Source organism: the organism of the source record quoted next, unplaced genomic scaffold, assembly GCF_019419815.1.
Source record: "Pyrus x bretschneideri cultivar Hongxiangsu unplaced genomic scaffold, Pyrus_bretschneideri_v1 Contig10, whole genome shotgun sequence".
In the NCBI taxonomy this organism is placed as follows: Eukaryota; Viridiplantae; Streptophyta; class Magnoliopsida; order Rosales; family Rosaceae; genus Pyrus; species Pyrus x bretschneideri.
The window spans coordinates 5,023,766-5,049,134 of record NW_025999391.1 but is presented as its reverse complement, the minus strand read 5'-3'; the positions used below and the strand labels follow the sequence as shown (position 1 = coordinate 5,049,134).

The 25,369-nt window shown below is 35.5% G+C and overlaps 4 protein-coding genes across 6 annotated transcripts; 1 reads left to right on the top strand and 3 right to left on the bottom strand.

Annotated features, from left to right (window-relative positions):
• Positions 1–2,092: 2,092 nt before the first annotated feature.
• Positions 2,093–5,131, bottom strand: LOC103940019 (cytochrome P450 CYP82D47). Its single transcript, XM_009350098.3, has 2 exons — positions 4,091–5,131; positions 2,093–2,861 (listed from the first exon to the last, which is right to left on the bottom strand). The coding sequence occupies exons 1-2, from the start codon at positions 5,078–5,080 to the stop codon at positions 2,235–2,237; spliced, it is 1,617 nt and encodes a 538-aa protein (XP_009348373.2). The 5' UTR covers positions 5,081–5,131; the 3' UTR covers positions 2,093–2,234.
• Positions 5,132–6,930: 1,799 nt separating this feature from the next.
• On the bottom strand, positions 6,931–9,221 carry LOC103940018 (dimethylnonatriene synthase-like). The gene is made up of 2 exons (XM_009350097.3): positions 8,180–9,221; positions 6,931–7,832 (listed from the first exon to the last, which is right to left on the bottom strand). Exons 1-2 carry the CDS (start codon positions 9,164–9,166, stop codon positions 7,200–7,202), a joined length of 1,620 nt encoding a protein of 539 aa, XP_009348372.2. The 5' UTR covers positions 9,167–9,221; the 3' UTR covers positions 6,931–7,199.
• Positions 9,222–13,274: 4,053 nt separating this feature from the next.
• LOC103940016 (cyclin-C1-2-like) lies at positions 13,275–17,150 on the top strand. Its single transcript, XM_009350095.3, has 9 exons — positions 13,275–13,653; positions 13,761–13,867; positions 14,693–14,732; positions 14,822–14,866; positions 15,507–15,625; positions 15,740–15,854; positions 16,021–16,071; positions 16,309–16,456; positions 16,918–17,150. Exons 1-9 carry the CDS (start codon positions 13,622–13,624, stop codon positions 17,020–17,022), a joined length of 762 nt encoding a protein of 253 aa, XP_009348370.2. The 5' UTR covers positions 13,275–13,621; the 3' UTR covers positions 17,023–17,150.
• LOC103940017 (transcription factor MafB-like) lies at positions 17,117–18,589 on the bottom strand. 3 transcript variants are annotated; one of them, XR_007251726.1, is made up of 3 exons: positions 17,891–18,589; positions 17,509–17,777; positions 17,117–17,350 (listed from the first exon to the last, which is right to left on the bottom strand). XR_007251726.1 is itself a non-coding variant. In XM_048566751.1 (3 exons), exons 1-3 carry the CDS (start codon positions 18,292–18,294, stop codon positions 17,301–17,303), a joined length of 588 nt encoding a protein of 195 aa, XP_048422708.1. In that variant the 5' UTR covers positions 18,295–18,576; the 3' UTR covers positions 17,117–17,300. The 3 variants fall into 3 exon arrangements, 1 of the variants encoding a protein (XP_048422708.1); XR_007251724.1 differs by having other exon boundaries at positions 17,509–17,785; positions 17,891–18,587; XM_048566751.1 differs by having other exon boundaries at positions 17,509–17,642; positions 17,891–18,576.
• Positions 18,590–25,369: the final 6,780 nt, after the last annotated feature.

Sequence of the window (25,369 nt, the reverse complement as noted above, 5' to 3'; positions counted from 1 at the left end):
TTAGCACAAATGTGGGATATTTTAGATAAATTGAATAATATGTGGAAGTTGGAATGAAGTTGAAATGTGAACTACAAAAAGCTTGATCTCGCTTAAGGGTACGTAGGCAGTCTAACAGAGTTTAGATGCAGCCTTAAATAATCGAGACAAATCTTTTGTTGAGAAATTGAACTAAGAAAATGAATTTGGTGAATAATTTGAGATTTAACCTTATGTTTTGGTAAACAAATGTTTTTATAATTTTTGTGAGGGAATAATAAATTGAGGTAGAGAATCGTGATTAATGGTAGTTAACTAAACAAGAGTTTAGTTTGGGCCTATCATCGATATTATTTTCCGAAATAAATATTTTGGGGCGGGGCGTTACAAGAATTATTGAATTGTTATGGCATGCTTATATTTATGTAGTATGTTCATCATTGCTGCATCTCGGTGTTAGTGCTCCCTAGGGCCAAGACTAGTCTTTCACGTGTATGCTCACCTCCGCACCGCATGCTCGCCTTAGATCCAAGTAGGTGTCAGTCCTATCGTACAGATTGCATTAGGCAACTCCGACTCATAGGTGACCGGGAATAGCGCCAGTCTTCATGTGATTGTAGCACTAAAGCGTATATTATGATTACATCCAGTCATGTCTTACAGGTTGCATTAGGTAACTCCGACTCGTGTGCTAGCATAGATTGATGAGCATCAATTCAGTCGTATAGGTTGCATTAGGCGACTCTGACTTGTGTGCTAGTATAGATTGATTGAACACCTGATTTTACTTATATTACAGTTAAGATATTGTGATGTGGCATACTTCTGAATTTACTGTTGATTTGCATTTGATTTCATACCTATACGAAGTATGATTTTTTGGAAATTATACATGTTTTACGGCGAGGAGTTATAACGTTTTCAAAAAGTATTTATAAAACTTTATTTTCAGGCCCATTCACGCTTGTTTTTCACCCTTCCAGGTTTTAGTGCTGAGCTTTCGTGTTGACGATGATTCTTGGCAAATCTTGGTATAGGTGGCTACTTTGGATGGTATAATTCTTATTCTACCTTCCTGTACTTTACTTATACGCTGACGTAACGTGTGAAATGGGATCATTCCTGCTCACAAGCACACCCTAATATTTAGGCACTTTTAGGTTTAAATTTATTCACATTTTCACATCACTACACTTTATGGCTTTGTCACCCTTCGGGTGTCGGCCAGTACAACTCGATTTGAAGTTCAGGTGGATATTCTGGGTTGGAGTGTGTCAGAGAGATAGATGATAACAATGAGTTCTTCAATGGACCTGAATATTCGCGATTTTTTTTTATTTTTTTGGAAGAGCATAGTAGAAATTTTTATTAGTTCGAGCAGTTGCATTCCAAACAAGGTTTTGGATTTAGAAGTTTTAAATCAAAACATGAGTTTTAGAAGAAAAAAAAAATCAAAATCTTATAGATCCATGGGATCTCTTTGGATACGTGTAGATATTTCCATAACTCGATTTCTAGTGGAAAGGTAAAGTTTGGGCTTTGATCGATTTACGAATATACGTACTTGACGTTTTGCCGTTGGGTATGCAAATTTGTGGTACATGGACCTACGACAAGGAGATACTTTGCCTAACACACACGTAATAGAACAAAATTGAGCAAAATTTCCTTTATTTCTTTAGATGTGATTTGTCCAAATATGCAAGCTCTGTATCTTGGTGGGTCCTATTGCGGCACAGAATTTCAATGTACATAAGATCTTGGTAATAATTTGTTATCGGCTCTAATGAGTTGGGTTACAATATTAAGACGTTCCAAACATTTATTTGTGTGTCAAAACCTTTTTGTTACAAATTCTTTGGAAGTATGGGAAGAGAAATCCGTATGTGTGCCAATACCTTTAAAGTGTGTTTCACTGTTATTCCGATATGTATTTGTCCATTGTTATGAATGAAAATCCCCTTTTCACAATAAAAAAAAATTGATATTCATAAATTATACTAGTGATGCATCACATTATAGCCATATAAAAAATAAGGGAAAATTAGGATCAAAACACTAAATTTTTTTAGTCATCTCATATACTACCAAATTACTACTTTTAACAAAAGAGTTTTATAGATGAAGTTGCGTGCACCTTACTATGGGGCCTATATTTATTGACGGTTTTCACATGATAAGATACAAATACCATTTACAAACAGGCAAAATATTAAGAGTCTACAATTACATAGCATATGATCACAACCCAATGCCTATCTTTCATAGAATTCAATGGGCAAGCGTGGAGTTAGCACAACTTCAAGTGAAGTTGCCTTTGGCAAAGTAACGCCTAGTCCTTCAGTCATGTCCACGGGCATGTCCAATGGAGTAGCCAATTCAAATCCTTGAATCAATCTACCAAGAGTCAAGTGGATAACTTGCATTGCGAATGTGAGACCTGGACAAGATCTTCTTCCGGACCCAAATGGAATGAACTCAAAATGGTTACCAGAGACATCAATGCTTGCTTGGGTTGTAAGAAACCTATCTGGGTAAAACATTTCAGGGTCTGACCACACAGTTGGGTCTCTGTGCAATTTCCACAAATTGACAAATAAACGTGTGCCCTTTGGAATGTGAAAGCCACAAACTTGGCAGTCTTCCATTGCTTCATGTGGGACTGAGAGTGGACCTGGAGGATATAGACGTAGGGTTTCCTTGACAATGGCTTGTAGGTAAGTTAGGTTTTCGATATCAGTGTCTTCAACCCATCTCTCTGTGCCAACTATTAGGTTTATCTCTTCTTGTGCGTGCTTCAAAACATGCCTGTTGTTTAATAATAAAGAGATGATCCACTTCAAGCTGATTGCTGTGGTATCTGAGCCAGCTATGATCAGACTCTGCAACATAAAAAATTATAAATGGTGAACAGAAAAATGGATTGCCCCAATTTTCAAACATTTACTTCCAGTTAGGGATCATAATGAGGAAAATGATTGTTTTTTAATGTCACGAGTCATTCTTTCTCACATATAATTACAATTTGACAAGTGTACATAAGTTTTTCTTTTTTGGTTTCGGTGAATTATTTGTGTACATGTGTCGATTCTAATGATTTTGCTTCTTTTGTTAGCAGGAGCAAGACGAGTAGAGATGCTTTTACCGCACTCGGACTTGGTCGAATGCCGTCAGCCTGTGGGAGGTTTAATTTTTAGTAATTTTTGATGATTTGTTGTTTGAATTTCTGAAGTTTGTGTATGCTGTGTGGTTTTAAAGCTTTATGTATTGCGTAATCAATCTGGTGTGATTAGAGTACAAGTGAATTGGAGTTGTTATATGGTTGCAGCAAATTCGCAGATAATTAACTTTGCAAGTAAAGTATACTCATATGAGTATACTCATTTCCGCCTATTATTCTGTTTAATAAGCTTAATTTCTTCCTATATGCAGATGATAAGATATTTAGATTGACATTCAATTGGTTTTGAAGTTTGTATTGATTTTGACTTGGATTAACTTTGAGCCTTTTGTTTAGCTCTCAATTTTCTATTTGTTTGCTATTTTGGATTCTTTTTTCTTTCCATTTAAGCTGTAGTTAAACTACTTTGTTTTATTTGAGAGAGTTTGGTAGTTTATTGGGAGTTTCAACGAAACACTTATGGTACTGTTCGCTTTTAAAGAAAATGACATATTTACTCTAAAAAGTTACTTTTGGTACTATTCACTTACAACATCTTTTTGTCATTTTGATTAAAATTCAAAGTTTTCAAGCTATTTTCATGAGTTTTCCTTAGTTTATTCTCTTGAATATATATTGACTGTACCAATTGCTGATAAGGCCAAGTATTCGTTTCCAAATACAGGTGATCTTCCCTATCTTTGAGGAGAGCTATCAACTGAAAGCTTGTTGTCAATGGAGGAAAAGGAACTGAAATGTCATAATTTGATTCTGTTTTTAGTGAATTTTCATTTAAAAAAAAAAAAAAAAACGAGTGAAACAACAATAATTTCTTGTAGATAAGAAAAAATGACTTCTTACACGTTATAGCAAGTAAAGTTGTAATGAATTTACCAACATATCCTAAAGAGACGTAGGTCTGGAGATGAAGACTCAGTTAGAAGAAGATACCTGCGATGTTGCCTTGATGATAGTTTCACGAGTATAACCAAGCACAGTATTGTCCTCAATCACAGAAAGCATGACATCAATGAAGTCGAGCTTGTCCCTTGAGTCAATCTCCTTCCTTGCATTATTATGTTCTTCAATCCAACTTGCCGTTAGAGAATCCAACTCCTTCCCTATACGCTTCATATTCTTCACTTGCCCCAGAAAATCAATCCAATCCGGATACCCAATCATATCAGAAATAACTGGCATCCCAGACACAAGCATAAACTCCTTCACGATTTCCCGAATCCTCTTATTCTCTCCCTCATTATCTGAGTCATTTCCCACTTTACCCCAATCAAAATACCTCTTCCCAGCAATCATTTGAGTAATTACATTCAAAGTCAGGTGCTCAATCCACTCGCTAATCACCACCTTGCCTTGACCATTTTTCCCCTTTGTTTTGCAAATTTCGTACAACCCCTTGATAAAAGAATCAACCTCAGAGATTTGGACATGTTTTAATGTCTGAAGCCTGCGGCTAGATAGCAACTCAGCGATGACCACTTTTCTCATGTTACGCCAGTACGTGCCGTATGGTGAGAACCCGAAACCTGCATAATTGTAACCAAGGTACCTGCCATGTGCCGACTTTGGTCTCGCTGCGAAAACGATGTCGTTTTTGGTGAAGCATTCCTTGACTGCATCATAGTTGCTGATCACAAGTGCAGGGTCCTTGCCAAGCCGTATGGTGAAGATTGGACCGTACTTGTCAGCCATGGATGCTAGGGTTCTGCAAAGTGGCTTTTTGCCTCCAAGTTTGTGGAGGTGTCCTATGATTGGCAGGGCACCTGATGGTTGTGGGGTTAAGATGCCCTTGGTTTTGTGGCTTTGGATTTTTACCCTCCATAGATACAGAATAAAGAGTAAAATCCCTCCAATTGCTACAAGATGAGAAGGCAAATCCATGCTGACTATGGTGACAAGTAGTGCTCGAAATATATTGTGCATAAAAGTTGAACCTTCAATTTGATCAATGTTTGTTGATGGTGAAATCGTTGTATCATCACACAAGTTTAAATGTGATGAGTTTGTTGTTGGCCCCACTAAGCATTCAAATGTTTTTGTACTGGCTAAAGTTTCTGGTGCTTATCTACAACGCAAGATATTTGATTTGGACTATATGGGCGTTTTTAAATCCATGTGGGTTGAAAATTCAGTAGATGTTTGTTTTTTCCACAACTGCTAGAAAAATTCAGTAGATATTTGATTTTAAAAGTGTTTTTATGGCTCGTTTGGATGTGTTTTTAAAATAATTGAAAGTATTTTTAGAGAAAATGTTTTTCGATTCCAAAAGCACTTAAAGTGCTTCTTGGAAGAAGCATTAATAAAGTTTTTTTTTTTTTTTTTTGTAATTTTCAAGTTGTTAAAAAAAACATGTAGACGGGTGCAAAAAGAAGTAAATGGGTAAAAAAAGGATAAACAGGTTCAAAAACAAGTAAAGGGGTAAATGATTATGGTTAAATAGATACACGGTTATGAGTATGGATAACAGTTTATGCAATTACCTAACGGGTAAACGGTTATGCGGGTATGAACATAAAAGGTTATGGGTAAATAACTGTGATTACCCGTCCGCCATAACCGTTGCTCATCCCTACTCATGTGCAGGACGCTATGCTTAGGGTGAAACTTTGTCGGTAGATAATCATTTGTATTTTCTTCTAGTTGGGTTGGACCGCCTTGGTGGAATTGGATTCAAAGAGATGGGTTGCAAGGCCCATGGTCAATGAAATGGGCTCAATCCAAAGTCCAATTTCTACTTTCCCGGAAAACAGAATCTGAAGTTCGCAACGGCGGAATAATTGACAGTTGGGGGAACTCAGACTTGGAAATCTCCCAGAAAAGAAAACATGGCGGCCAATTTCTGGACTTCGTCTCACTAGTACGCTCTTTTCGATCCCGAATGGTTTCCCGTGTTTCTGATTTTGTTGTTTGTTTTGATTTTGGTGGGTTTTGATTTATGTGGTTCTGTTTTTTGATTAACTCAGCAAACAGCTTTTGGAGCAGGAAGATGTTGATGTGGTGTTCCCGCTTGATAAAGAGAAGGGCATCACTCTTGAAGATTTCAAGCTTATAAAGATGCATAGGGCTAACTGTATTTCCTCCCTCCCTCTCTCTCTCTCTCTCTCTCTCATGTTTCTGTTTCGATTTGTGTGGATTGGGTTTTAAATGTGTTTCCCAACATGGATTTTTGTTATTTGTTGATTATATCTGTGGTGGATGCTGAATTGTTACATTTTTGTGCACTCGCCCGCATACAATCTGTCTACTCGAATGCCTCTCTTGTGCAGGGCTCGCATCTGTCTACTCGGGAGCGGGAGCATTTTCGCTCACCATATACCTAATTAATTGACACATGTTATTTCACCTAACTTGAGTTAATTTCCATATTATATGTTAGTTTTTCAATTTGAAAAAAATTAACCAATATTAAATGAAATGACACGTGTCAATTAATTAGGTGTATGGTGAACATACACCATAATTTATGATGGTGAGCAAAAATGCTCTCCTCGGGAGCATCCGTCAAACAATTGGTTTGCTTCTACTATAAATGTTAAATATCTGTATTTTCTACATTTTTTTTTCGTTAAACCATAAACTTCGTTGAATTAGAAATTAGATTAGTCACTTACGGGTTTTGAACTCAGGCCGTCAAGTAAAAACTCAACTCATTTCCACCACTATTGTAAAGGGTCACTTGCTATTTCCTATAACAGTAGGATAATTACCTTAGTGAAAATATTAGGGTTAATTGAATGTAAAATAAGAATATTGTTGCTCCCAATCAAGTAGTATTTGATAAAAGCTGGAGTTTTTTTATTATAAAATAATTGACTGCATTGGAAATTGCTCAACTCTTTAGGTTAGAGTTAAGTGTTAAAGACATGCGCAAAAAAAATGAAGGAGGAGACAGGAAAAAAAGACCCCATTTTCGGAACAGCAGACCCGCAGCCTTCACGATATATACTTCAATCTTGCAGCTGATAATCATCAAATCACATTATTACTTCAGCTGAATGACTAATCCATGCACGCCCGCATCATGATATCAAACCAAAGTACTTCAAAGGCGTTGGTAAAGCTGAAGAGGAAGGCGTGGAGCAAGCAGAACCTCCAGCGCATTTGCTTTAGGCAGGGCAAGTCCCAATCCTTCCTTCATATCCACTGGCCCATCACCAACTCTGCTCATGTTAAATCCCTGAATCAAACGAGCAAGAACCAATTGCACCACATGCAAACCTAGTGTCATACCAGGGCACGACCTTCTACCTGCACTAAACGGAACATACTCGAAATTACTTTGACCTTTGAAATCCACGTCAGCATGGGTGGTCATGAATCTCTCAGGTTGAAACTCACAAGGGTTGGCCCACATGCGTGGGTCCCGCTGCAACTTCCAAATGTTGACTATTAAACGAGTGCCTTTGGGGACGAAGTAGCCGCCGAGATGACAGTCCTCCATGGCCTCCCGGAGGCCTGTGACTGGGCCAGGCGGGTATAAGCGTAGGGTTTCCTTGAGAATGGCTTGGAGGTATTTGAGGTTTGTGAGGTCTGATTCTTGTACCCATCGGTTTCTTCCTACGTGGATGTCCAACTCTTCCTGGGCAGATTTTAGGGCTTTTTGGTTGTTAAGGAGTAAGGAGATCGCCCATGTTAGTGTCACAGAAGTGCTTTCTGTGCCAGTTAACATTAGCACCTGCAAAAAAGGAAGGAAAATAGAAAACAAAATTATTCTAATTTTTCCAATCCCAAGTGATATGATATATAGAATTGAACCTTATTTATGTTTAACAAATAACCTATATATTACACGTTACATCGAATAACTTGTCACTTAGTTTACATTTATCGTCAAATGTAACACACTTGTATTAAGTGTAATATATAGGTGTAATTAAGTGTAATATATAGTGTCTTGGGTGCACCATTTTGTATTTATGGTTAGGTATTAAAATATGAAAGTGTGTTAGATTCTAGTGGACTCGTAACACCACGTCAAATATATAGTTTGCGCCATACATATATTACACCAAATGAACTTACCAGTGCTGTTGCTTTGATGACTTTATCACGGCAATGGCCAGAAATTTCATCTTCCTTAAATTTGGATATCAGAACATCCATCAAGTCACTCTCAAGCCTATTAGTCTTGCTTTCCAATCTTCTTTGTCGATGTTCTTCGAGCCATTTCCCAAGCACGTAGTCCAATTCCTTAAAACATTTCTTCATAGAACTCACGTGACCAAACAAACCGTCCAGCCACTCAAAACATGGCATAGCATCTGACCAGACAAAAACCCCAAAGAGATGCAAAGCCTCTTTTAATGCCTTCTCAAAACGCCAAACGTCACTGTTTTTCTCGTTATATTGGCCAGCCGTGAATCTTTTCCCAACGATCAACTTCACATTTATGTTGAACGTCAAGTGCTCTAATAACTCAGTCATATGCACTGATGACGATGACGTGGAACTTGGACCCACATTATCCTTTGTGCAAAGTAAGTGCAAAGTTTTGATGAAGGAACCGACTTCTGAGGCTCTGATGTGGCTTAGGGTTTTAACTCTTTGGCTGGAGAGAAGCTCCAAGGTGGCAAGTTTCCGAACGTCGCGCCAGTAGCTTCCGTACGGTGCAAGGGAGAAAATGGCGTTGTCGTAACCCAAGTACTTGCCGCCGGCTGTACTCGGCCGTGTGGCGAAAACTCTGTCGTTTTTTGTGAACAATTCTTGGACTTGTTCCCATGCGCTGAGAAGAAGCAGTTCGTGCTGGCCAAGCTTGAGTGAGTAGATGGGTCCGTGTTGATCAGCCATGGCTCCGAGGATAAGTGCAACTGGGTTTTCGCCACGTAGCAGAGGGAGGTGACCTATGAAGGGCCATGCTCCCGAGGGTTGAGGGACTTTAGGCAACGTGGTATTTTTGTTGATGGTGTTCTTCTTAGTGTTTGCTATTGCTATGATTCTCAAGACACCATAGAGAATTAGAGAAGCTAATATTGTATGAATGATTTGGAATGGAGAAATGATCGAATCCATGGTGGTGAGAGAGAGTTGACTGGTGGTAAGATTGTGTGTAGGATATAGTAGATTTTGGGATGTGTATTTATAGGAAAAACTGATTGAGGAAGGTCATTCATTTGACTGTTCAACAGACAAAATTGAAGGAAATTGAGTTTCATACAAATATCGTGCTTGGCAATTGAAATCCACACATGTGTTTCATGAATGATTTACACTATGTTTGGGTGAAAAAAATTAAAATTATTAAGGAATTTAAAAATGACGAAAATTGAAATGATGATATTTTATTTTTTAGATTTTGTAAGTTTTCTTGTTTGGTTAACCTAAAAGAACAATGGAATTGAATACAGAATTTGTTATTTTTAAATTATCAATCATAGAAATTGAGAAATGACATCTATTTACATGGAATTTGAACTTGGGATTTGGAGGTCCCAAATTCCAAGTTTTTTTTTTCCACGCTGAAATTCTAAATTTCTATGTTTATGAATCCAAACAAGAAAATTGGTGCCTGTCAATTTATAAATTCTGACTTTTACCAAAATTCTATGTTTATTTTCCTCATCCAAGCATAGTGTTACGTAAAAAATAATAAATGTTATTTGATTCAAAATAATTTTATATTTTACACAAAACTATAAGTCAATTATTTGCACATAAAATAATAATACATGCAAATAATTTATCTACAAACATAAATAACGTGCTAATCATTAATAAATTTAATTAGCACAAAAATAGAGACATGTTTTTTGATTCAAAATTCATTATCTATATTTTAAATAAAAAGTGTAGGTAAACATTTGCATATCATATATTTATAATTGTATAGTTAACTCTTGAAATAACACAGTTTTTCACTCCCGCAAATAGTGCATTACTGTTTGAATTTTAAAATGTTAGATTGCTTTAAAAAGAAGGCTAGATGGAAAAAAATGATTTCACGGGAAGGATTTTTTATTTTATTGAAATTATGCATGTTAATACTTAACGAAATTCATCATTATTTTTGGTAATAACAAGATTCATTAGTTAAAACTAGCATTTGCCTACACACTTTGTGTGTATGAACACATTTTTTTAGAAAATGAGAAAGAGGGAGAGAGGGAGAGAGAGAGAGAGAGAGAGAGAGAGAGAGAGAGAGAGAACATGGGGGGGGGGAGTGAGAGGTTTTTGTTTTTGGTTTTTTTTTTTTATTTTTTGTATTTTTAATGTTAGAGGTATTTTAACATCACCTATAAGTGAGGCTTCAATAAAAAAGAGTAAAATTTGGACCTGTGAAAATACATTATTGCCCATCATTTTTTTTGTGTGATAGAAGACTAATTTGTTTTTTCACCCTCTTTTGATTGACAAATAGGGTTTTATTAATTAGTAGAGATAATTAGGGTCTTTTAGATAATTTACTAGCATTTGCCTACACACTTTATGTTTATGAACACATTTTTTTAGAAAATGAGAAGGAGAGAGGGAGAGAGAGAGAACGTGGGGAAGTGGGAGGTTTTTGTTTTTGGTTTTTTTTTTTTTTTAATATTGGAGGTATTTTAACATTACAGGTAGGTGAGGCTTCAATAAAAAACAGTAAAATTTGGACCTATGAAATTACATTATTGCCCATAATTTTTTTTTTTTGTATGATAAAAGATTAATTTGTCTTTTCACCCTCTTTTGGTTGACAAAGAGAGTTTTATTAATTAGTAGAGATAATAATAGATTACTTGTTTCCCACAAGTTAACAAATTTTAATTTTGAGTTTTATTTGGATGTTTAAAGATATGAGTTTAAGTTTAAGAAACAAGAGTTACATGGCCTATCTTTAAGGAACTCTTTTATTTATTTTATTTTTTTTAATAAACGATAGTATCTAAGGTGGTGGGGGACTAGTTATGCCTCACCAATAAGCTAGCAATATTATGATTTAAAGTCACATTTGACGAAAATCAAATCCAAGATCTTTCACATTTAAGTGGCAGGAACTCTTTTATTTATATTTTTGCGTTTACTCCCTACTCATCAATATGCATTATCCTCACGTTTTTTATATTTTTTTATGCTTGTCACGCTGCAAACTTTTAATTTCGGAGACAAATGAGTATAATTAATTCTTAGCCACCCAACATGTTGTACCTAGTTGAACGACATGACACACGTACGTATGAATCGAAACATCATGAGTGGTGCTAGCTTCGAGATATTTAGGTTGAAGTTATTCACATACTTATTTTTATTATTATTTTTTATTATTTGATATTCTCCTATTTATTCAATACGAGATTCATAAATTAAGAAGGGCGTTTGAAACTACCACTCCTATCGAAAACTAGCGTACAACATTCTTTATCGTTATTAACTTTTTTCTTCCAATGATTCTTTCTTAATTCAACTGCCATATTTTTTTAATATATGAAGCACAATATTCAGTGTAAATGCCGACCATATTTTTTTTCCGTTACATTCCAAGAAGACTGGTGTTGGGAGAGAGAGTTGACTGGTGGTAAGATTGTGTGTAGGATATAGTAGATTTTGGGATCAGTATTTATGGGAAAAACTGATTGAGGTAGATCATTCATTTGACTATTCAAATGGACATACAAAATTGAAGGAAAATGAACCTCGCACAAAGGTCATGCTTGGCAATTGAAATCCACACATGTTTCATGAATGATTTACCTACAAAAAATCAAATGTAGCTAGTTGAATGATATGACACATGCATGAATCCAAAGCTCATGAGTAACGCTAGCTTCTAGTCAAGTTTTACATTTAAGGTAATGATATACATGTACTTATTTTTATCTCTTTCACACTTTTTGTTAATTTATATTTTTAAATTTACTTCAATTAATTCAATCCGACGATCATATATTAAAAAAGATTTGAGAGGTAAAAAATGACGTGGATAGTACCACCCATTTTATGATGATTTCAAGTCATTTTAAGATGTCGTGTTTAAAACTACCATCCCTAACGAAAACTAGTGTACAACATTCTTTATCGTTATTATTTTTTTTCCTTCCAATGATTCTTTCTTATTTCAACTACCAGAGTTTACCTTTACATATGAAGCACAATATTCATGTAAATGTTTCACAGTGACCCAGCCCGGTCGACCGTATTTTTTTATATTACATTCCAAGAACCCTAACGTGTTTTGCTTTTAGAAATATAGATTTAACATTAATAGTGAAAGCAAATGAAACTCATCCACAGGTGCTTCGGTGAGAGCATCTCTTTTCAACTTAAGTTCGACCCCAATCGACCGCTAACCTAACTTAAACCTAACTCGTTTCCCTCTTCACCCTCACTGGTTCGGCAAAACCATAGACGTGCGGATATGTATAAGTACGATCAACGTGGGAGAAAAGGGGGACTGATGTTAATTATTGACCACATATTTATGTATGATTGGATTTACTAGGTTTTGCCCCGGCCCCCCACCCCAAACCAAAACACTCCCACCACCTAAAAAGGTATTATTACTTGGAAACTGATACAATGACAATACTCCGATGAAGGGCCCCCACCCCAAAAAACTCCCACCACAATAAAACACCCCACCACCAAAAAATGGAATTATTACGTGGAAACTGATACAATGAACCCCACCACAATAAAAAATAATTATTACGTGGTAACTAATACAATGACAATACTTCGATGAAGGTGAATAAGGACGTAGTTAGAAATTTTTTCTAATGAGAGTAACCGAAAAATAATTAAGAAAATCTTATTATAATATGACTTATACCTAAATAATAATAGGGACCATTTTGAATGATAATGGATTACGATTCCAATGTTACAAAAATTTCAGTGTAATAATAGAAAGTGGCAAAGTGATAAGAAAAATATTAATACATGACACGCAGGAAATGAGTTTTTTGGTTTATGATATGAAGTATAAGTAGTATGAATATATGTTGGATATTAAATACATATATTTTCTACAAAAATAGCACATGAATATTTATATAACCATAATCTGCAACTTAACAAACGAAAAACATTACCGACATACCCGGTCCATTAGACTGAAAAGACATCCTCTAGGAGCTCATCGACAATAGACTTTGGAGGAGAATCTAACCGAAGACACAAACTAACAGCCTTGAAAAGACATCCCCAGCAAAAAAAAAATCCCATTACAATCTCGCACAATAATTCCAGCTTCATTTTTACAGCTTTAAAACGAGTGGATGAGAGGGGTTTTGGTCGGCTCATGTGCAGGGCGCTATGCTCAGGGTGAAACTCTGTCGGTAGATTATCATTTGTATTTTTTTCCTAGTTGGGTTGGACCGCTTTGGTTGAATTGGATTCAAATAGATGGGTTGCAAGGCCCATGGTCAACGAAATGGGCTCAATCCAAAGTCCAATTTCTACTTTCCCGGAAATCAGAATCTGAAGTTCGCAACGGCGGAATAATTGACAGTTGGGGGAACTCAGACTTGGAAATCTCCCAGAAAGGAAAACATGGCGGCCAATTTCTGGACTTCGTCCCACTAGTACACTCTTTTCGATCCCGAAACTGTTTCCCGTGTTTCTGATTTTGTTGTTTGTTTTGATTTTGGTGGGTTTTGATTTATGTCGTTCAGTTTTTTGATTAACTCAGCAAACAGCTTTTGGAGCAGGAAGATGTTGATGTGGTGTCCCCGCTTGATAAAGAGAAGGGCATCACTCTTGAAGATTTCAAGCTTATAAAGATGCATATGGCTAACTGTATTTCCTCGCTCCCTCTCTCTCTCTCATGTTTCTGTTTCGATTTGTGTGGATTGGGTTTTAAATGTGTTTCCCAACATGGGTTTTTGTTATTTGTTGATTATATCTGTGGTGGATGCTGAATTGTTACATTTTTGTTGAACTTTCTTGGTTTCGATTGAGCTTCTTATGCCCTTGCATTTAAGAACTTCATTAGATATGAGTCAGCAGCTGCATTGAATTTGACATGCTAATCGATACAAAAGAATTAAAATTTGATAGTTCAGCTGTAGTTAATCAGAGTGTTGGGATGGATATAGAGATTCTTGTTTGATCATGATATAACAATTCAGTGAATGGTACTATGCATTACCGAACGTGCTTGATTGCGGATTATTGTTTGGGTTAATGCACAGAATGAATTGTAACTTTTAGCAGGATTATCAAGAATTCCTAATTGATGAAATGTAACCTTTGGAGCTTTTTCACTGGATTGAAACGACAGAAGAAACTGATTGTTATTCTGTCATGCGGTTGTGTGAGTTGGTTCTCTGCTAAATGATCATTTCCCCTAGAAGTTGTCATATGGTTCTTGGCTTCTTACCATCTTACAAATTTGGTTTGGGCATCTTCTTTGTTGATGTGATGTTATTTTGCTATGAATATCCTTATACCATATTGTTATTATTTTCAAGTAATTAAACTCTTAGGAATAGAGCTTCTGATACAAGATTAATGGATGTTGCTCAAATGCACGTGCATAATACTGCTGATCACTATATTTTTCATATCTGCTTTACTGTAAATTAATCATTTTTTCCTCTTTTCCCTTTTCCTTGCTTTCAGATATATCAAGATTGGCACAACTTGTAAAAGTGAGACAAAGGTCGGACTAATTTCCTCATCTGCTTATGTTCTGGAAAATCCTTAATTCACTTCTGCCTATCTATCTGATTTCTTATTTACTGGTTTCAGGGTTGTAGCTACCGCAGTTACATATATGAGACGTGCGTACACCAAGTACGTTAACTAATTGTCCTATTGTACGAGAAATGCTCAGTCGCTAGCCATAAGTTCATGGCTTATTGCTTATTTGTGGTTGTTCTCTTTTGTTAGTCCTGAGGCTGTTAAACTTAACCTCCAAATCCTTCCTTTCATAACTGAGTTCATATCTGTCAAGTTAATAATTTCTTTAGCTAAGCTACGTATTTTTTTTTTTTTTTTTTTTTTACTTTTTTTGTCTCTGAACTGATTTATCACAATAACTACTAACCTACGCATATCCTCGACTCATTGATTGTCAATCATGATTGGACCTGCCTGTTGTTTGTTTGTTTTCATCTGCTTATAGTTCACCCCACTTACTTATCAGATGTTGTTTAGATGAGTGTTTGAACTTATCAACTTCTTAGTACTTATTCCCCCCAAAAGTTCAGTGCCATGTATGCATGCGTATGGGTGTTCAATCTTTATTGTAGTCTGATTGCATTGTTCTGATTGTTGTATTCTGGGTTCACAACGCAATTTTGTCTCAATTCACTGCACAGTTATGGTTGACATTCCTTTCTTTGGGCTTGCTGTTTAGTAATCTATCATCGCAGCACTTTGTATTTTAGTTGTGATTTTTCTTTCCAAGCATGACGTTTCGTTATTGCTTCAGGAAGAGTATGTCTGAGTATGATCCACGTCTTGTAGCTCCAACCTGCCTGTACCTGGCATCTAAAGCGGAAGAAAGCACAAGGCAAGCTAAACTTCTAGTATTTTATATAAAAAAGATGTGTAAGTATTTGTTCCTGGAAATAATAGATGCCTTTCTCCAATTTTTGTTATGATTTACTTGTCGTTCTATTTATATTGAAACACTGACGTCGATCTGCCACATTTCTTTTACAGATTTGGATGATAAGTATAGATATGAGGTCAAAGACATACTTGAAATGGAAATGAAGATTTTAGAAGCGCTCAACTATTATCTGGTTGTATACCATCCTTATCGTTCATTGTCTCAGTACGTACTTTTTCTGTCAGTTTTGATTAGTGGATGCTTGGAAAGATGGATATCTCTTTACCTGCTAGTGCTTAGTTCCCACCTTGATAACGCTCTAACTACAGTAATTTTCTCTTTAATCCCCCTCGATTATTACTTAAAACAGTTTCACTCCATTTCTTTCCAGGTTGCTTCAAGATGCAGGCTTAAACGATATAAGTATGACTCAGTTAACTTGGTAAGAGTCCAATCTACCAAGCGTCTTATTTTCAAACGCTGTGATCCATATTCTAAACATCATCTCCAGAAACCCACAACCCGTAGCCTTGTTATTTGGGGGCTGTTTCTTTAGGGCTCCGCTTGTTGTCAAGGGGTTTTAATATAGAAATGCCTCTTTGGTGTTTCTGATAAGCAAATTTTTATCGCACTCTCTAGAACTTAAACGTGAGGTAACCTTGACATTTTTTATGTACAGGGGAGTTGTAAATGACACTTACAAGATGGACCTTGCGCTTGTACATCCTCCACACCTGATTGCTTTAGCTTGCATATACATTGCTAGCGTACTTAGAGATAAAGATACCACAGCATGGTTTGAAGAGCTCCGTGTTGACATGAATGTGGTGAGTCTTCTGGATATATCTGCGTTGTTTCCTTATGATTATGTATGAAAAGAGAAAAAAGACCTTTGATCTGTTTAAGGCGCAACCCTAATTGGGTTCATCATTTGATTGCAAATGCTGATTTCATTTACAACGTCTGGCTGTGCATTTGTTAAAGCAATACCGCCCTGGCCTTTGTTACTTGATATTTGGAGCAGCATTAATCGGGAACTTCTGTACAAATGGCTTGAAAATAGGGAAAAAAAATATGGTTTCGTTCAATCCAGCATACGCACTCGCGATGTCGCTTTAGATTATTGTATTTGTTTCTGCATTTAGCATGTCATCATTCAATCCAAATAGAGTTGTTGCATCTTCATTTAGCATATCATCGTACTCTAGAGTTGGTAATAACAAATCAGTGTAGCGTGCCCTCTTTCTGTTCGTACCCTGGGAATTAATTATAACGCATATTTTGACAGGTGAAAAACATATCAATGGAGTTATTAGATTTCTACGAAAACCACCGCATGATCCCAGAGGAAAGGTTTAATGCTGCACTCAACAAGCTAGCCTACAAACCATAGATGGCCGGACAAGCGTTCCCGCTAGCACAGCCAGTCAATGTACGAAGAACTCTATCAATGTATCTTTCACGGTAACCTTCTGGGAGAACAATAGTGTCACATAAATCAGAAAGCTTCCTTTCGATGAACATTGGAGTCACATTAGGGTTTTCTCTGGCATAATTGCTACATTTTTCTACAAAAATTACTTCAACATTTCATCGTTGCCAATATTTCAAAAATAAAAAATAAAAACGCCACTTACAAGTCAGGCTCGTAGCCAAAGGAAACTTATGATTTCACTCTTGACTCTGTTTATATTTTCCCTTCTTCTTGGCCTGCTGCTTCTCTGCAATTACATACACCAAGCACACAATCATATTAATACAAGTCAATGTTCTCGAGATGCAAGGGAAGTGATTTCCGCACACAAGAAAAAGTTGCACGGAAATTATTTTCCTCAAGTGAAGTGAAGAGTAGAGAACAGAGAGACTGAGAAAAGAGTACCTAGTTTCCTCTTAGCTTCACATTTTGCTAAAAACTCCTTCCACTCGTCTGTTAAGACGAAAATCGGTTCATCATCCTCTTCCTCTTCCACCACACCTTCACCGATTTCACCATACGTCTGCTCCGGCAATGTCCTGTTAACAAACTGATCAGAAACCAAATCTTGAATTGCCAAATCGAGGACAATAATTTGCTTGCATCCGGCATGTGTGAACCTAAATTGGAGTTTCTTGAGGTGCAAAAACGCCATATGCATTCATCTCACATTCCTAATTCCCTTGAAGAAAAAAAAAATGGCGGAATTAAGCTAGCCTCCAAGAATTGCAGCAATTAACTATAACTAGAGGGACCAAAATCATACTTAGACCTTGAAGCTACTCACAGAAAGGTAGGATCGTCGTAGTGCGCTTCTTTGAGCTCAGAAGGTTCTGAATTCATATGGGTTGGGAAAGGAATGGGGGCGGCAGCTGGGGGTTCTCGGTTTTGAGGAAAAGACGCAAAATTGAGGCGGAGATGGTGGAAGTGGTGGTGGTGGTGGCGGCGGTGGTGGAGAGGGCTGAGGAATAAAGGGTGGCGGTGGTGATGGTGGTGGAGGTGGTGGTGGGGATGGTGAAGCAAGCATGGCCTCCCTCCATGTGGAGGATCCATGGGTTTTGTTGGAAGACTGATCAGTGATGGGCAGCTGGATGGAGTGAATTCAAGTTTCAAGATCCGAACTAGATATGGGTTGAAACAATGCGGTGGCCAAATGGGCTGGGTCCGGCCGATCTGGTCCAACTCGATCATTCTTTATCCAAGTGTAAATGGGCTTTTATTGATTAGTCGGTTATCATAAGCCACTTCTATAAAACTTCCAAGTGAGAATAGAAACATGAAACCGCAATAAGAATTGTAGTTCAGTTAATTAAGAGCAATCATTTTTTTATTCGGAGAAATAAAAAAATTGTTTTTTTATTCTTAATCCAAGTGTAAGTGGGCTTTTATTGATTAGGGAATTGTTATTGGCACTTTAAATTTCTCATTCTACACTTCAAACTTTCTATATTTAAAAAAAAAAATACACTTGTGAGGAGTCTAGAATGAGATTTTTGGAGTGCCAATAACACTTCCCTTTTTTTATTGGAGATGTATTTTAACTTGAAAATATATCTGTATATATCATATGGGGGCGGATCCGTGACATTATAAAAAAACACATATCTTTTTGGTCAAACATAACCAAATATCTAGTATCAAGTTTTGAAATTGTATAAAAAAAGGTAGTGTCACGAATCCGCCTACTCTAACATAACTAAATATCTCATGTTGAAGGATAAAAGTCTAACTTAAATGTTAAAAAATCTTGGACAGTTCCAGGCATTGAGAATTGATTTCGAGTTAGATGCATCCATCCATTGCTTAGTCCAAATAATGAAAGATAAATTTTTTTGACCCTTTACAACAATCTTTATATACTTTTTTTTTGCTTGACAACGGGCATAGGCCTGAAAAATAATTAAAAAATTAAAAACAAAAAAAAGGGAAGATTACAGTAGAATATCTCGAGGCCACGAGACTCCAGCTATATCTGCAATTAGCAGCCGATGACAAGAAGGAGGAGCTTGCTTAAAAAATACTAGACCCAAACTGCATGACAAACCCAAATGAGTCAAATCATCAACAACAAAAAAAATTTCACGATAGATATGACGAATTTCACAATACTAGCTTTGGTGCATATCCACTTTTGCATTGAAATCAATTGAACTGTAAGAGCAAAATCCGATTCTACCATAATCTTCTTAATTCTATTATTCCATGCAAGTTGCAGCCCAATAAGAACACCCCAAACTTCAGCACATAGAATCTCATCTCGATCAAGATTAGCACAAAACCTAGAAACCCATGCCCCCGACAAATTTCTGAGAACACCACCAACACCAATGAAGTTGGCATTCCCCTTGCGACACCCATCAACATTAAAACCTTTGGCAACCACTAATATCAACTTCATATACTTTACATCTTTCTCTTAGATCCTCTAGAATAAAGTTTATATACAAATAAAACCTTTGCCAACCACCAATATCTTATCAAAAGAAAAAATATAATAAACTTTATATGCATACATTGCTATCCACCAAAAGAAAAAAAATTTGACATTGTCATTGCCATTGCCATCGTTGAAACACTAACGAGAGAAATTTTTGTACACCATACCCCATATTGTTTATATTTTTTTTTCTCTCTCTCATGTCATAGCTATGTTTTTTTCTTTAAGATAATGAAAACTTAAACTATCGTTACGTGGTGGTAAGTTACTGTATTAACCATAAAATATGTAAGTTAGTAACATCATAATACTAAATTATCGTCGTGCTAAAAAACTTCTCGTGTTAAATAATAACAGAGTACAAATGGCATATAGAATACAAGGAAAACAATGCTATGAAGATCAAATTTTTTAAATCAAATGACATTGTTGTTGATATTAAATTATTATTTAAATATTTATTAACATATTTATTTTCTATTGGTATATAAACATATAAACACAAAGGAGCAAAAACCAAAGTACAGATCCGTGACATGCGGTTGGTGGGAGTGGTACTGTGGTAATGTCTTCTTTGGTGGTGGTGGGTTGGTGAAAGGTACTATTCCATACCAATAGGCCAATAGGCAAACACCGTGTCTGTTTTCTTTGCTTTTGGTGCTCTGACTTGTATGAGCGTCAAAATAGTAAATTGTAACAATAGTTCTTTAATTTTAATTCAATTGGGGTAATAATCCTTTAATTAAAAATTCATTATCATTGGTCTCCTAACTCATCAAAACGTGCAGCTATGGTTTCTCAACTAAAAATCAATTATCATTGGTCCCTCAACTTTAATCCAACCAGAGAAATAGTCCCTCAATTTAACTCAATTGAATTAATGGTCCCTCAACTTTAACTCAATAGTAGCAATGTTCATTCCAACATAACTCATTTTGACAAAATTCTGACGAAGTTGACAAAAATGATCATAGCTACATATTGTGATGAGTTGAGGGACCTCAATTGTAACAATGGTCCTTCCAACATAACTTATTTTGACAAAATTCTAACAAAGTTGACGAAAATGACCATAGCTACACATTTTGATGAGTTGATGGACCAATGGTAATGAATTTTTAGTTGAAGGATCATTGCTCCAATTTGATTAAAGTTGAAAAACCATTGCTACAATTTACTCGCGTCTAAATGTTCTAATCACACACCTATCTCTCTCTCTCTTTGTGTATGGCCTATATATACATATACATCTGCAATGACATAAGAGAACTGAGCAGACACAACCGAACAGACCTAGGTCCGTCGGTCCCGTACAAAAAAAAAAAAAAAAAAAAAAAAAAAAAAAAAAAAAAAAAAAACAGAGAGCCCCCAAATCACAACCTCTCTCTGCAATTTCTGTTTTCACGTGTATATCGCTACAAACCCAATTTCTATCATCGGTCATTTTTGGAGAATCAGATCAACCTATCTTTAACCAATTTGCAGAATCAATTCAACATGTCTTCAACCATTTTTGTAGAATTAGTTTAACCCATCATCGACCATTTTTGGAATATCAGTTCAACTCGTCTTCGACTTTTTTGCAGAATCAGTTCAATCGGTCCTCGACCATTTTTGCAGAATCAATTCAACCATTCTCGACCATTTTTGCAAAATCAATTCAACCCGTCCTCAACCATTTTTGCATAATCAGTTCAACTCACTCTCGATCATGTTGGCAGAATCAGTTCAACTTGTCTTCAACAATTTTTGCAGAATTAGTTTAACTTGTCATCGACCATTTTTGGAATATCCGTTCAACTCGGCTTCGACTTTTTTGGCAGAATTAGTTCAACCGATCCTCGACCATTTTTGCAGAGTCAGCTCAACCCTCATCGACCATTTTTGCAGAATCAGTTCAACCCGTCATTGACCATTTTTGTATAATCATTTCAACTCACTCTCGACCATGTTGGCAGAATCAGTTCAATCCGTCATAGATCATTTTTGCAGAAATTTTATTTTTAATCCGGAAATAAGTATTTCAACATCAAAATAAAAAAAATTACGACGCTACAAATAAGAATATGAGTAATATTGATTAATATTAGTCACATACTTGCATGGCATGTGATGTGATGTGTATAAGAATGGTTTCAATACGTACATAAATGATGGTGGTGGGATGATTATTTTTGTACAGTGATGACTTTTTTTTTTCTAGGTTAGGGCATGTCAATGTAACATTGACTTGTTTTAAATTCGGCCATTCCATGACCTGAATGGAATCTTCATCTTCTTTCACATTTCTCACAATATCCTTTGCACGTAGGCTTGATCCTTTCTTTTCTAAAAGGAATTAAGAAATTACAGTGAACTTTGGGGATTCTTTCCAATATCTTCTGCCCAATATCCCTTGCACATAGCTTCAAGCTTCAAGCCTCTGCTACTCTTCTTGATGCAATTTTTTCAAAATTTCTCTGCGATATTACACTGATATTCAAGAAATAGAGATTAAAAGATAAATAACATATGCACAATTTGTTTGGCAATCTAATTTTTTGTGAGATTGGATCCGTTTCTGTTCATAATTCTTGAGCAGAGTGTTTAGTTTTCGTTTTTCTATTGGATGTTGGTGTTCCAACACATTCCAGTTCACAATTTTTTGCAAAGCAAATGGGAATCTGCGGTGAAGGGGAGAGGCTAATTTTTGCGAATTTGGCGATGAAGGAGAGAGGCTGAGAATAAAGTGAAAGGCAACGTGAAAGGCTGAGATTAATTGGCCTGCAGGCTCCGCACCACAAGCATCCAGATAGGATCCGAGTCTGTAGCGAGGGACGTAGACAGAGCCGTACGAGGATGGAGGCCCTTCATAGCCAGAAGCGAGGGTGTGGAGAAGGCGGCAATGGGTTCTGGATGTGAAGGCGACGACGGGTGAGGACATTGCAGAGATAGAAGAGAGAATGACCAAGTGAAGGAGATAAGAAGTGTGAAAATACTTTACTATTATAAAGGGTATTTTTGTACCTTACACTTCAAATGAAAAAGCCAATGATGTCATATATTAACTTTTATCTTTCTTTGAAATGTTTAAAAAGTGTTATCTTAATTTAAAATTAAGTATAAAGGTATACTCTAAGTGTAATTTTTCCTTGTATTTTTATCCACGTAAAAATTCTAAATTTTTATATTTATAAATCCAAACAAGAAAATTAATGTATGTTAATTTATAAATTCTTATTTTTATCCAAATTTCAAGTTTATTTCTTTCGTGAAAACATAATCATTATGACATCCTAACCACTAATGTGAAGAGCTGTTGTGTTTATCGTGCATTCAAGGTTGCGAATGACTCTTCCTACGCAATATCACTTTCATAAGAAAAAGCACAAACCCCATTTGAAATTCGCATACGATGGGGAGAATTTGGTAGGTAAGGTTAATAAATCATTAGTATCTTCGATCTTCCAACCTCAGTCACTTCAAAAATAGGTTAAGAGATATTCTAGGAAAAGACCTCGAGCTTAAAAACATTTTTCAGCATTGATGGGATAAATATCACATGACCAAATGTCAGTTGCTAAACATATCAGATTATTTAAACATCTGTGATTTCTTAATAATAGTGCTAATTAATCATAATAAAATATAAACCTTGTGTCATCCAGTGTTTGAAATATCCTGAATATGCTGATATTTCTATTGAAATATCCAAAAATTTAGGGAACGAAATGAAAAGGGGGGGGGGTGAAGTGTACATTTCACCCCATATTCCCAATATTTTTGGAAATCAGTCAATTTCTTCAATATTTTATGTATCCTTACATACTAGTGGTTGAAATTTCTTCTTCCTTTATTTTCACGTTTCCTTCTTTGTTTCTTTTTCTATTATGTGAATTTAGTTTTCAATCTATCATATATATGGAGATTGATGCAATTGGAAAGTACTACGCATGAATGCCTAATCAAAATAAAAGATGAAGATTGACTATCAGTTTTAACTCCATGAACTTATGCATTTTGTATGGTATTAGTTTAATTCAATAAAATTTGTATTGCTTTCATGATGAAAGTTTCAATTAATTATGTGTAAATTATTCATTCTAGTGAAATGTTTTATTCTATTACTTGTCATTAGAAAAAAAAAAAATTCCTTCTCACATATCACATACTTATTTTTTACACAGTATCTAATCATTAATTCTTGATTTATACATGTGTTGCGGCTTCATATGACATCCCCTAAACAATAATTTCAAATTTTCATGTTTTTTTAGCAAATTTCCACAATTTCCATCGAAGACAATCGATATCAATGTTGATATCAGATATATCCATTGATATTTTTGCAAATTTGCATATCGATATTTCCATCGATACCGATATTTTAAACACTGATGCCATCTAACATCACTCTTATACCAATATCGTGCCATATTTAACATTTTATGAAGTCTCTTACTACGACTGAATTTTTTTTATTTGGTAAAAAAGATAAAAATAAATTTGACGACCGATAAGATATGACAAAATAGAATAAACTTTTAAAAAATACACAACTTCTTACTGTAAATATTTTTCGTTGCATATAGATAAGAGTTTGAAATGCATGCATAAACTTTTACGTTCATAATTTGAAAACAGCTATTTTTATATGTATCAGACTATGAGTTTGTTTAAGACTGCTTCTAGAAGAAACTAAAAGTGATTTGTGGATGGTTAGTTTGTAGTACTGGTTTTAGGGGAGTTTATGTTTTTAGGGGAGTTTATGTCAAATGTCATTTAGTTTGTTTGGAAACGCTCTAACAAAGTGAGGTACTATTCATCCATCATCATTTTTAATCTTTGACCCTAGTTTCTTGAAATAATTGAGATATAGGGATTCCATGTATAACATCCATGAATCTGTGGAGGGATTTGCAAATGCCAAAGGATTTAGCCTGGGTTAGTTAGAAATGTGGTGCAAAACATTTCGTTTGAGGAATTTGAAACGACCATATACAATGCATTGAAAGAGATTTACAAATGACTCATTTCGACTCCGTCTTCCTAATGTTTTGAAGTGTGTTTCAAATTCATTTTTATAATGTTTTGTAATTCATTTCTAACTAAAATTTTCAAATCTTATTGGTACTTACATATCTCTCATACAAACATAGTCTAGTTCCTTATATATCTTTTTGGTCAAATATAACCAAATATCTAGTATCAAGTTTTGAAGTTGTGTAAAAAAGTGGTGTCACGAATCCGCTGGTTGAACATAACCAAACATCTCATATTGAAGGATAAAAGTCTAACTTAAGTGTTGAAAATTCTTGGACATTTCCAGCCATTGAGAATTGATTTTGAGTTAGAAGCATCCATCCATTGCTTGGTTCAAATAATGAAAGAGATTGGCCATTTACCACAATAATGGAAATGTATTGAGTCTTTACATGACGGCGTAGGTTCAAACCTTTTTTGTTTTTTTTTTTTTGTCAAATGATATATTTTGTTAAATTAACTGCTGGGGTTTGAACGCATGACATTCTGACATTTTTCCATCACTATGGTAAATGAACCACTTACAAATAAAAAAAGTATATATATATATATTTATTTTATATTAATAACATATTATTTAATTTATAAATTTAATTTAAAATTTTGATCTTCTTAATATTAGTCTACAAAGAATTTATTAACCATAAACAAAGAGCAAAAGGCAAAGTAGAGATCCGAGATCTGCGGTTGGTGGGAGTGGTAATGTCTTCTTTGGCGGTGATGGGTTGGTGAAAGGTACTATTTTATAGAAATAGGCCAATACGCTAACACCATATCTGTTTTCTTTGCTTTGCTTTTGGTGCTCTG

What these genes read in the sequence shown, in the direction of transcription:
- LOC103940016 (XM_009350095.3), top strand. Translation starts at nt 13,622, where the DNA reads ATGGCGGCCAATTTCTGGACTTCGTCCCACTA. An exon ending in ATTTTATATAAAAAAGATGT is followed by an intron (nt 15,626 to 15,739) that starts GTAAGTATTTGT and finishes TTTCTTTTACAG; the next exon opens with ATTTGGATGATAAGTATAGA. An exon ending in AGTATGACTCAGTTAACTTG is followed by an intron (nt 16,072 to 16,308) that starts GTAAGAGTCCAA and finishes TTTTATGTACAG; the next exon opens with GGGAGTTGTAAATGACACTT.
- LOC103940018 (XM_009350097.3), bottom strand. Translation starts at nt 9,166, where the DNA reads ATGGATTCGATCATTTCTCCATTCCAAATCATTCATACAATATTAGCT. An exon ending in TCATCAAAGCAACAGCACTG is followed by an intron (nt 7,833 to 8,179) that starts GTAAGTTCATTT and finishes CCTTTTTTGCAG; the next exon opens with GTGCTAATGTTAACTGGCAC.
- LOC103940017 (XM_048566751.1), bottom strand. Translation starts at nt 18,294, where the DNA reads ATGATCGAGTTGGACCAGATCGGCCGGACCCAGCCCATTTGGCCACCG. An exon ending in TACGACGATCCTACCTTTCT is followed by an intron (nt 17,643 to 17,890) that starts GTGAGTAGCTTC and finishes GTTTGTTAACAG; the next exon opens with GACATTGCCGGAGCAGACGT. An exon ending in TGAAGCTAAGAGGAAACTAG is followed by an intron (nt 17,351 to 17,508) that starts GTACTCTTTTCT and finishes ATGTAATTGCAG; the next exon opens with AGAAGCAGCAGGCCAAGAAG.
- LOC103940019 (XM_009350098.3), bottom strand. Translation starts at nt 5,080, where the DNA reads ATGCACAATATATTTCGAGCACTACTTGTCACCATAGTCAGCATGGAT. An exon ending in TCATCAAGGCAACATCGCAG is followed by an intron (nt 2,862 to 4,090) that starts GTATCTTCTTCT and finishes TTTATGTTGCAG; the next exon opens with AGTCTGATCATAGCTGGCTC.